Source organism: Primulina eburnea, chromosome 13, assembly GCF_022965805.1.
Source record: "Primulina eburnea isolate SZY01 chromosome 13, ASM2296580v1, whole genome shotgun sequence".
NCBI classification, from domain to species: domain Eukaryota; kingdom Viridiplantae; phylum Streptophyta; class Magnoliopsida; order Lamiales; family Gesneriaceae; genus Primulina; species Primulina eburnea.
The window spans coordinates 23,909,970-23,922,400 of record NC_133113.1 but is presented as its reverse complement, the minus strand read 5'-3'; the positions used below and the strand labels follow the sequence as shown (position 1 = coordinate 23,922,400).

Sequence of the window (12,431 nt, the reverse complement as noted above, 5' to 3'; positions counted from 1 at the left end):
GTGAATAATCGTTTGGTTGTGCCGAATGTTTCGGATTTAAGACAGCGAATACTGACAGATGCGCACAACAGTCGTTTTAGCATTCATCCCGGTGGCAGGAAAATGTACAATGATTTGAAGACACAATATTGGTGGAAACAAATGAAGACTGATGTTGCAGAATTTGTTTCCAAGTGTCTAAATTTCCAACAGGTGAAGGCTGAAAGAAAGAAACCAGGAGGATTATTACAGAGTCTGTCGATTCATGAATGAAAATGAGATCACATTTCCATGGATTTTGTGACACAATTACCAAGATCCTCCCGAGGTAATGATGCAATTTGGGTCGTAATTGATCGATTGACTAAATCTGCATGTTTTATTCCATACAAAATGACGTACAGATATGATCAGATGGCCGATATCTATGTCAAAGAGGTTGTTAGATTACATGGAGTGCCGAAGTCCATTGTTTCAGACCGTGATCCTCGGTTTACTTCGCACTTCTGGCAGAGGTTGCAACAAGCTCTAGGTACAAAACTACATCTGAGAACCGCATATCATCCTCAGACTGATGGACAGTCAGAGCGGACGATTCAGACATTGGAAGATATGTTGAGAGATGTAGTGCTTGATTTTAGCACTAATTGGCAAGATGCATTGCCTCTTTGCGAGTTTTCGTACAACAATAGTTATCAAACGAGTATTGAGATGGCTCAATTCGAAGCGTTGTACGGAAAGAAATGCAGATCCCCTCTTTACTGGGATGATATCTCTGAAGTCGCTGAGACAGGACCTGATATGATTAGAGATATGACTGAGAAAGTGAAATTGATTCATAAGAAAATGAAGGCAGCTCAGGACCGACAAGCCAAATATGTCAACCTCAGACGACGACCGTTGGTATTTGAGGTAGGAGACCGAGTATTCCTGAAGATTTCTCCTTTCAGAGGTGTTGTCAGATTTGGCAAGAAAGGAAAATTGTCTCCAAGATATGTGAGTCCTTATGAAATTCTAGAAAAGATAGGAGATCGTGCCTATCGACTCGCTTTACCGCCTTCATTATCAGGAATACATGATGTTTTTCATGTATCTATGCTGCGGAAATATCTCTCTGATGATTCTCATGTGATTCAGCCAGACGAGACCGAGCTGAATAAGACATTGAGTTATGTTGAGAAACCGATTCGGATTATCGATCGTAAAGAAAAACAGCTCAGAACAAAGACGATTCCTCTTGTGAAAGTTCAATGAACTCATCATGGCATCGAAGAAGCGACTTGGGAGACTGAATCTGATATGAGACAAGAATTCCCAGCATTGTTTCACTGATGTAAATTGTTATTCGGTTTTAATTACATTCCTTCTTAATGATATGATTTGATTGCCTGTGATTTCGAGGACGAAATCATATCTTAGGAGGGGAGAAATGTAATGTCCGAGATTCTATATCATGTTAATATGAGATTATTAATTATGAATTGATATAATTATAGATGGGCTATTACGAGACCAGATTGGCCAAAACATATGAATTGGACAATTTTTAGACAGAACTATTGGCGCCCGAGCGGTAGAAAATAACCGCCCGAGCGCCAATGTTCAACAGGAGCATGTTTCGGGCAGAAGATGTGGCGTCCGGGCGGTAGTTTGTGACCGCCCGAGCGCCAATGAAGGATAAGTTAAACCTTCGGACAGAAAGCTTCGTGCCCGAGCGGTAAAGATTAACGCTCGAGCGCCGATCAAAATACATGAAAATGTGCCACGTTCTCTATCATGAAACCTAGGATATATATATACATATATACGTTTGTTCCTTCAGTAGAAAGGAAAGAAAGGAATCGAGAAAAGTTCCTGTATATGTGTTGAAAATTCTTACGCCTTTTGTGAGAAATCCGTCCGTCCGAATTGTAATCTGACTTCGGTACTGTAATCCTATCAACGTAGGCTACAACTTGACGTAAGTTTTGCTACGTTTTGACATGCTTTGAAATTATGTCATTTTCAGAATTGAATAGGATTCATATATGATGTTCTTGATATGTTATATATCGTAGAATCGAAGTCAGATTTAGAAACAGATTGATTATGGAATTGTTATGAATTTTCAGGGTATATTGATTTATACCGGACAGATTGGAATTATGACTGGACTATAGATCAAATTAGATATTGGTTATGGATTGTAACTGTTATCTGTTGATATGGTAGTGACGGGGATACTGAAATTGTTCCGTTATGCCGTGATTTGAATTGAATCCAGATTAATCAGATTCAGTGTTGAATTGAGAATGGAATATTGATATTATGATTCTCGATATGTCGTTTCAGATTTACAGAGACAGTCTTGAGTTCAGAACTGATATTGCTACAGACCGAGACTACAAACGGAAGGTATAAGTCAATGTGGTATTGGGAGATCGACTTGAGTCGGTTTAGACTTGAGTTTCCCTAAATCACATACTTTACTTTATTGTATTGATTGGACTGATGTACTTGTTTTCTTGAATTATAGATAGCAGATATCAGACGAGTAATCTTGTGACAGAAGTGCCTGCTAGTGGCGGGATCGCTACGGGCACATTGCACGATGTCACAAGATAGTATAGAAATCTTGTAGACGGAAGTGCCTGATAGTGGCGGGATCGCCACGGGCACATTGCACGAGGTCTCAAGATAGGATATTAGCGATAGAGCTACAGTCTATGACGGTTAGGTCAGGACACCGGATGTTTGGTTATATCGAGTAAATAGAATTGGAATTTCTTCTATTACGGAATTCGATATAGGAACACCATATTTGGTTATATCGAGTAAATAGAATCACTGTTCCTTCTATTACGGAATTCGATATAGGAACACCACATCTGGAAACCGGGATCCCTAGACTAGGACTGAGTCTAGTCTGAATTGTAGAGTTACGAGCATTGTCGACAGTCTGTGATTGATTATGTTTCAGATTTTGATACATATTGTTGTTACATGTTACATGCTTTATATTTTTGGTTATATGATTGCATGTTTCGTTGATTTATACTGGGATTATATTCTCACCGGAATTATCCGGCTGTTGTCTTGTTTGTATGTGTACATGACAACAGGTGGGACATGATCAGGGTCCAGGAGATGAGGAGAGATCGTGATAGAGTGGAGACTTCGGACTTGGATGTATATAGAGTTTTGACACTTAATATTTAGATGTTGAACCATAGTTTTACTGATTTGTAGACAGTACAGGACTTGTACTTTATTTTATACTGAGTTGTATGTTAGTTGATTTCACTACATTCCGCATTTAAAAAAAAAAATTTTGAGACCCTGTTTTATAATTGATTAATTAGTCCCAATGATGATTAAGAACTTGATTAGCGTCCGAGTCCCCACACCAGCTTTTGTTACTTACGTTTGCAGCTTATTTGGTTGAGTTTTATGACCCTAAACTTGTGTAAATTCATGCTTGATCAAGTCCTAATCATGACAGCCCTTTATACAATATAAAAACATGATTTTGGGAAGCAAAAACACAAGTTTAAGACTCCTATGCATGTAGTTACGAAAATTCCATCTTGTGTGCCATGTTTTTCATGCAAAATAATTTTAAATAATTACTATGATGTGAAAGATGAGAAAAGGAAGAAATATGACGTGCCTTTCCGTTTTTAACGCACGATTATTCGTTGACGACGTCGAAGAACGAGGCAAGACTTTTGGCTTGAAATCTCCTTGAGCTTTCTTGATTATTTCTTCTTCAAATTGTGGTGTTGTGTGCCGAGTATTGGTGTGCAAAAATTCTGAAATTTGAGGCGTGCAAGTGTCTAGGTTTGGGGTGAGTTTACATATTTAAACACTAATAAACCCTTAATTAAACTTCAGCCCATTAAGCCTCGAAATTAGGCCCATTAGTCTTAATTAGAATATTAAAATAGTTTTGGTAAACATAGTTTGTGAATTAAATAGCCGGGTTGCCAAAAAGTTCGTATTTTTGTTGAAAAGCCAACACCGATAAAATCTACGTCCCGACGTATAAAATCACCTCAAAAACACCTTATTTTCAAAAATAAGAAAAAGCAACACCCTTATTTAAAATAAGTAAAAACAATTATTTAATAAAAACATTTTCCAATTTTTCAGCCATCGGTCTCCGTTCCTCGATCGCAACTCGAACAACCTTTTAAAAATACATTTTAATGCAACAATATATAAAAGTATATTTTAAACATGTCAATATGCACAACATAATTAATTACTGCAATTAAAACAAACAATTAAAATACAAGGGAATTTAATAATTGCATGCATGTGGTTCGCGTGGACCTTAAAATTTTCGGGGCGTTACAGATACATTGATCAATGATGGAAAAAATATTCCCAATAAAATTCGGAAGAATCATCCATCATCACAGATCATTGGAGAAGTATATTTAGGCATGCAAACTAGAAGAAATGAGAAAGTGGACTACCGAAAATTGATTGGTTTGGTATGAATGAGTTCCGTGTAATCTCAGGTAAGTCACCCTTGCTTTGTGTCACACGTTGAACCAAAAAATATTAATGACACATTAAAAGATGAATTTTGGTTCAATGCTATGCATGAAAAACTTGAGCAGTTTGTCCGCAAGATGTATGAGATTTAGTTCCAAGACCTGAAAATATTAATGTAATTGGAAATAAATAGATTTTTAAGAAAAAAAACTGATGGATCAGATAATGTTGTTAGAAAAAAAAACACGGGTGGTTGCTCAAGGGTATACACAGGTTGAGGGGGTGAATTTTGATGAAACCTTTATTCATGTAGTCCGAATTGAGTTTGTTAGATTTTTGCTTGCCATTGTATGTCATATGTGAATTAAATTGTATCAAATAGATGTGAAGAATGTGTTTTCGAATAACATATTGAATGAAGAAACTTATGTAAGTCAACCAAAATTATTTGAAGATCCGCATCACTTGGACCATGTTTACAAGCTAAATAAATCTCTATGTGGACTGAAACAGGCTCCACGAGCATGATATGGTAGGTTGACATAGTACTTGCTTAACATTGGCTTCAAACGAAGTGAGGTTGATTAAAATCTTTTTATTCAAAGGTTAAAACATGATATTCTGATTTCTCAAGTTTATGTGGACGAAATTATTTTTGGTTCCTCTTCACAAAAGCTTGTTCATGATTTTGTTAAATGCACGTCTTCTATATTTAAGATGAGCATGGTAGGAAAATTAAGCTTCTTTCTGGGGTTTCAAATAAAACAACTTCATAATGGTATCTTTCTGTGTCAATCTAAGTTTGATAAGAATTTGTTCAAGAAATTTTCAAATGCGAACACTAAGTACATGAAAACTCATATCGAGTCTAGTGAAAAATTGTCTAGAGATGATGTTGACAAATGTGTTGACAACACCCTGTACCGCATAATCATTGATAGTCTTCTTTACTTGAGTGCAATTCTCCCTAATATAATGTTCAGTATATGTTTATGTGCTAGATATCAAGTTAATCTTAAGATCACTCACCTAAAGGCTTTCAAATGAATTTTGAGATATATTTCAGGGGCTGTTTTATAGGTTTGTGGTACATCAAACAAACAAATACCAATTTTGTGGGATTCAGTGATGCTGACTGGGCTAATGACCTAGATGATAGGAAGAGTACAATTGTATTGTGTTTCTATCTATGAAATAACCTTGTGTCATAGTACAGTAGAAAATAAAATTGTGTGTCTTTCTTTACTGCTGAATCTGAATATGTGAGAGTTGGTAGTTGATTGATGAATCAAATGGTTGAGTATTATAGTTTTCATAGTGAGACCTTGATTGTTTACTATGATAACTCAAGTGCTATTGATATTTCAAAAAATCTAGTACAACACTCTCAAACAAAACACGTTGACATTAGACATTATTTTATTCGAGATTGGTTGAGAAGGGTATACTTCGAATGAAATTTGTTGGAACTAAGAACCAATTGGCTGATATTTGCACAAAACATTTGTATTTCGAGAGATTCTCCAACTTTTGGAAGTCTCTCAGCTTGTGTGCATAATGATCACTCACACATGTTGTAGTGGGTGTTGTAACACCTGCGACAATACCTTACATGAATGTACTTTTATAGGCTACTAGATAAATTACATATCATTCATCTTGTTTTGTGTAAAGTCTGTGCATTTATGACTATTTCTTGGTATGTCCTAAGTTGTTCAAATTCACAATCAAGTAGTTGAGGATGTTCATGTATTTCAAGATCTTGTCCGTGGAAACGTGCTTTGGAAAATTTGAGCAAAACGGAGAAAAACACAAAAAAAGAGGAAAAAAAACGAAAAAATATTTTAGAATAAAATGAAAAAAAAGGCCTAATAGAGTCTAATGAAGTCCGTTCTTCTAATGTGAGAACTACCACTTCTAATTCGGAATACAAATGTAAAAAACTACCTACAATAATCCAATGAAGAATGTTCTTCTAGTGTGGGAGCTACTATTTCTGAATCAAAAGAAAGTTAATGAAAGTTTTACTCAAAATCTGGAGTATTGTCAAGAGGTGTTGCCAACACCAAGTATAGATAGACTACAACTTGATCAATGTCTGACACTTCCTTATTATATCATACTTGAGGCATAATTAAGACTTGTGTTCTGATTGTTACGTGATTTTATCTTGCACCAGTTCAGATTTATTTTTACCGTTGGGTGAAAACGTAAATTTGATTAGGGAATTGAGTTTGTTTTAGGAGAAAGTTACCTTTGGAAGCCATAGCTTTTAAATGATTACCATAACTGAACAAATTCACTACTTCTGATTAACTCATCTCTCGACTCATACTCCCATCATTCTCATTATCCATCTACGCAAGTTCATGATGTGATTCTTGTGATTTCATTCTTTGATTCGATCCCTATGTTGTTTTCATCTATAATCACTTATATTTTATCTCAAATGGAAATATGTGTGTACGATCCCCTTGACATCTACAGCGAGATGACATAAATTTTTGGTGTTCCATGAAGTGTGACAACACCACCCACATAAACACCTACTGTTGAGAACCTCCAATTGGTTGTTTTCGAAGAAGATCATATTTCGATTGAAACCATTGCCCATGGAGAACCGATAAAAGCAATTGATGTTGACAATCCATCAGATTATGAGGCGTCGTGTCGAGTTTTTCCTCTCCATCCATCTCTAAGAAGATCAAAGAGACAAGCAGGGTATGACCCTTACTTTGTCACATCCAAGAAATTTAAAGATCTTCCTCCCCCGAAAACCTTTTGGACCCCGATTTCTCTTCTGAAGATGACTCGAATGATGAGGATTTTGAACATGTTGTTTTCGCAAAGAACACAACATCTTTGACTGCTACTGTTCAGTCATCTACTGAAGACGAACTAAAGGATGTTCTAGGACCTAGTGATCCTGTTGATTCTACTCATAAATCCTTGGCTGAGTTTCTTGCTGGCTTAAAGAGAAAAATCAACAAAGAAAACACCTCTGATGATTAAGAGCCTGACTGGGAGATGCTACAAGAATTTGATGACAATCGCCCTAACCCTTCTGACTGCTCCTCTTCTGAATCTGATTTTGAGAACATACTGATGACGATGAGTCAAAAGATAGTCATGGTGAAGAAAGTGAGTCTATTGATGATGTTGTTAATGAAGCTGATGGTGCTGTCGATGTCGAAGTTGATGTGGTCAACACCACAGACAACATTGACTTTGTGGGCTATGATGCGAGCAAGTCATTCTCCACAAAGTTCTACTCTGAATCTGCTTTAGTTTTGTGGTCATTGTATATCAATAGAAAATTTATTGATGAAATATTGATGTGGAGACTTTGGACAACATAATTTGACTATTTTCTTCAAAGATTGATGAGTGTTTGCTACTGTAAGCTCTGTGACTCCTTATGCCAGAAGGTGCGTTCTGGAATTTTACTGCAATTTCCTATCCATTGTTGGATATAAAAAGTTTAGTGAAGTTTGGCATGGTGTGTCCGTGACAAGATTTTCAATTTTAATCCCACGTTGATAAATGTCTATAACACCCCTACTAAAGAATAAGAAGAAGAAGTTGCACCTGACTTCAATGTCATTGTTGATGTTCTCACTGGAGGACTAATCAATGTGTTTCCCGATCTTCCCAAAAATTTCATTCTATTCTGTTTTGCACAAAACCACAATCAGAAATTGGACTATCTCCGCCAACAATACAATGCTTACTAAACCTCAGGCCATAGTTCTCTACATGATTGGTACTGGTAGTGCCAATTTCAATTTTGGTTAGATGATATTCAACACAGTTATGCAGTTTGCCGATGGATGATTCAAATCCACCAAGTTCCTTTTTCCTTCCTTGATCTATAGGATTTTGGAGTTCTGAGGTTTTTTGAAGGATGTAGATGAAGAAATTTCTAATGTGGGTGACCAACTGAAGATAGCACCTGCATATTTCAAAGGAAACCGAAAAATAGATCTTCCATGGTATACATATAGAAAAGACTTCGGAGTATGTTGTGTTCTTTACCTCCCATATTCAAACCCAAATAATTTTTGGTCGACAACAAATTCAGACCGCAAGAGAGGTTATTGCATTTTATGAGCTCAAGTGGTTGAGTTTGAATTGTTGGAATTAGTAATCCATTCATTTGCTTAACAAAAAAAGGAGTAACAGATGTCAATGCAAAAAATGGATGAATCTAATGTTGATCTTAATTATAATAATGATGGAGATACTATTTGAGACATTCCAAAGTTTGTTTGGTTTTTTTTTTATTGTTTTATCTTTGAGTTTTTAGTCCTATTTGCTTAGTTATCTTGTTCTGTTAATGAAATTTCCGATTGTTTTGGTTTACATGTTACAACATATATTTGACAACACTGCACTAACATGTTTGAACTCAAGGAGAGATAAATATCTAACTCAGGGAGAGTTATTATATAGGCAGAGATACTGCATATAAGAAAGATAATATCATTTTTGGATGTTTTTTTTTTCCAGAAATGCAAAAAGGAGATATTGAAATGAACATTTTATTTATATTTAAATTTTTCTTGTTGATAATATTGTGATATTAACATATGGAGTTTTGCTTTTATAGACTAATAAAATTTTCTAGAATATTGATATATATGATAAAAATTTCTAGAATATTGATATTTATGATAAGATCTTTAGATATTATAATATTGTTTAAAAGAGTTTATTTCTTAATGAAATTCTTGTTTTCATATTTGTGTATGACTCTATAAAAGGAATAAATTCTAGGGCAAAGGAAATTTATAATCATCGTTGCCGTGCGCATGTGGTTTTTTGGAGTTGAAGGGAAGCAGTGAAACGCAGCAAAAAGAGTAAGGAATTATGTCAGTGAATTAATTAAGAGCTCAAGTGAAGGTGTATTGAAGCATTGTCGTGAAGTGTTGAGAACATTAACATTCAATCACAAGACATAATCATTGTTTTGATTAGTGTGTTTTCTGCATCTGTAATTTTGATTATACAGTTTGAAATATGCTTGGAAGCACTTTATTCAAGGAGTTAGTTTTTATTTGTTTATTAGTATTAATTTTTGTTAACTGATAAGTTTTCTAATAAATCGTTTTGCCCTAACATACCACACAAATAAAAATACTTGTATTTATATTTGTGCATGATTTCTTACTTTAAAAGTTTATTTATGTGTTTAATTAATATATTTTGCTTCATGTTGAGAATAAATGTTACTACACCTGTACACAACATTTAATTCTGATACACACAATATTAATATTTTTGTCCTTTTATTTTAAACCATTCTTTCAATATTCAATGTTGAAGAATTTTTAAATTTAAATATAATACAAATTAAGCATTTCCTTACTTCTTATTCAAATTTCCTTCCAACAAATTTGCAGGAAATGGAAGCCAAACACCACTTTCCACTACAATTTACCAATCCTTTTCTTTATCTGTCTCGCACTATAAATTTCTCAACATATTCGCAGTATAACACCTAAGAAAACACGTTATTTTTGTCAGAACAAAAATTGTGTTAGGAAAAAAGGTGGTTGATGAAGTTTCAAAGTGGCTAACGATGTTAGAAGATGGCTCCGTCGGCAGGACATGGACTGGACCGCGGGAAGTAAAGTTCATGTCGGACCCGTAGCGCCACATGGCCATTTTATGTACGGTATTGCCGTAGCTGATGTCACCGCCGATAACAATCCAGCTTAAAACTTCGCATTTACCTACCAGAGAAACAAGATGACGACTTGCAGAAACTCGCCATTTTGCTGACTTCCACGGCGGAGGATTCTGCATTAGCCAGCCCGACTGGTACATGTATTATGCTGTTTACACGGGCCTAGCACGCGCGCAAGAGCAGTCGTGGTGTCCGTCTACCTCCGCCGTGCTCCGGAGCACCGCCTCCATGCAGCCCATGATTACGCCCTCGAGGCCCTCCACTGGCTCCGCTCCGTTGCGCGCGGCAAGTCGTATGAGCCCTGGCTCAACGACTTTTTCTCATCGGTGACAGCTCCGGTGGGAACATAGTCCACCACGTGGCAGCGTGTGCAGGCCAGGAGGACTTGAGCTCATTAGCAGTTGCCGGTGCCATACGAATCCACCCAGGATTCTGCCGCGCGAAACAGAACAAGTCGGAGCTGGACCAGCCAGAGACGCCCTTCCTGACATTAGCCATGATGGACAAGTTCCTAAGCTTGGCGCTGCCGAAGGACCACCCGCTTACTTGCCCGATGGGGGAGGCAGCGGTGGCGCTGGAGAAGCTGAATCTGCCGCCGTATTTGTACTGTATAGCGGAGCAGGACCTGATGTTGGACACTGAAATGGAGATGTATGAAGCCATGAAAAAGGCGAAGAAAGATGTGGAGCTGTTGGTCAGCCATGGAGTTGGGCACAGCTTTTACTTGAACAAGATCGCAGTGGATATGGATCCTAACGTTGCTGCTCAAACTCTCAAACTTTTTCAAGGGATCAAACAATTTATCCAAACCCATTGAAGCTTTGTTTTATATGTAATAATAACAACTGTTACTGTGATCTTTTTCTTGGAATTCGAATAATACTTGGAAATTTTTATTCATATGCCATATTTATATCCATGATTTTTGTATTTAAACATATTCATTCAAAAAATAAAAGAAATATTGTACTCTAAAGAGCAATTGCTTAATCAATAAAAAGCTACAGACCTTTTAGATCACCTTCTATGAATAAAATATGATTGTACGAACAAGTTTAACAAAACTTTGAAGTGGTCTCATTATGGACCACATCGAATTCGGATAGACTACGTAATAGAAAGAAAAAAAAAACGCATTTAAGATTACCAATCCAAAAGATAAATTAAGCAATTCTTAAAGAATTCTCTTCTGCTCAGAAAAACTTGTGTTCAGGGCTCTGCTAGTTTTAAACGAGGAACAATGTTCATTGACTGGAGCTCCTGCAGCAAAGATTGATACATACATAAAAATCACAAGCTTCGAAAAACTAATATACCGTCAGTTGCGTAAACTTAGTTGGAAGAGTCTCAGACAAAATCACAATGTGAATATTCATTCACACCATTTAGAGCCGTCTAACATATGCCACAATGAGCTAAAAACAAGAATTTTGTAAATCAATTGCACCACCTCAATTTTTTTTTTTTTTTTAAAATACATAAATGAATCGGAACGGTGCATGATTATTACATTAACATGGTTCATTGATTCCAAAAAAGTTTCACGAAACAATTGGTAATTAATTTTTTTTGAATATAACAATCATTAATAAGAGCTGAATTGGTGTTTGGACGGGATGAGTCTTCGTATCAGGCCTAAAAAACTTACGCCTACACGAATCTCTATTTTCTAACCAAATTACTACTTCACACAACAAACTATTAAAACATATTATAAAATATGCAAACATTTTTCTCTTTATATATTTTAGACACGATCATCATAATTTTATTCCAATTTTTTTCACAATCATCATATCAGTTCTCTTTCATTTCATATCACAAAAAATTTCTATCCAAAAATCATTTCGTATACATGCAGCTACACGAGTTTTCCACAACTTTTCGTTGGCTCGAGTTGTAAGCCTAACCAAACTCCACCACAGCGTTTACCAAATAATCAAAATTCATAGAGATCAAAGAATAATTCAACAAAAAAACTTGTAATACCTGGAATAAGAGAAAATTCATAGAGATCAAATAATAGTTCAAGACAAAAAAACTTGCAATACCTGGAATAAGAGTTTGCATGCGTAAGGTAACTTCATGGTTGACATTTTATCCCCACTCTTACACATTGTACAGAAGCCTGTATTTAGATTAAAGTTGTAATATCCCAGCAGACCACACTTCCGGCACACCTGCAAGCAGACTAATTAGCAATTTATGGAAAGATGTGATTTCAAATCTTTTTCAAACCTTTCAGGAAAGACAATCTGATATTGCAAGTGAAACAACATGA

At 35.9% G+C, this 12,431-nt stretch overlaps 1 protein-coding gene and 1 pseudogene across 2 annotated transcripts in view; one reads left to right on the top strand and one right to left on the bottom strand.

The window, feature by feature from the left end:
• The first annotated feature begins 4,459 nt into the window (after positions 1–4,459).
• On the top strand, positions 4,460–11,050 carry LOC140810384 (probable carboxylesterase 6; annotated as a pseudogene).
• Positions 11,051–11,103: 53 nt separating this feature from the next.
• LOC140810723 (DNA-directed RNA polymerase III subunit 2) overlaps positions 11,104–12,431 on the bottom strand; it is a 34,630-nt gene continuing 33,302 nt past the window's right edge. For both annotated transcript variants that reach the window (XM_073168607.1, XM_073168608.1), the window contains 2 exons: positions 12,202–12,330; positions 11,104–11,410 (listed from right to left, as the gene is read on the bottom strand). In XM_073168607.1, the coding sequence (XP_073024708.1) occupies positions 11,360–11,410; positions 12,202–12,330 (180 nt within the window). In that variant the 3' untranslated portion in view covers positions 11,104–11,359. The remainder of the gene's footprint in view (positions 11,411–12,201; positions 12,331–12,431) is intronic.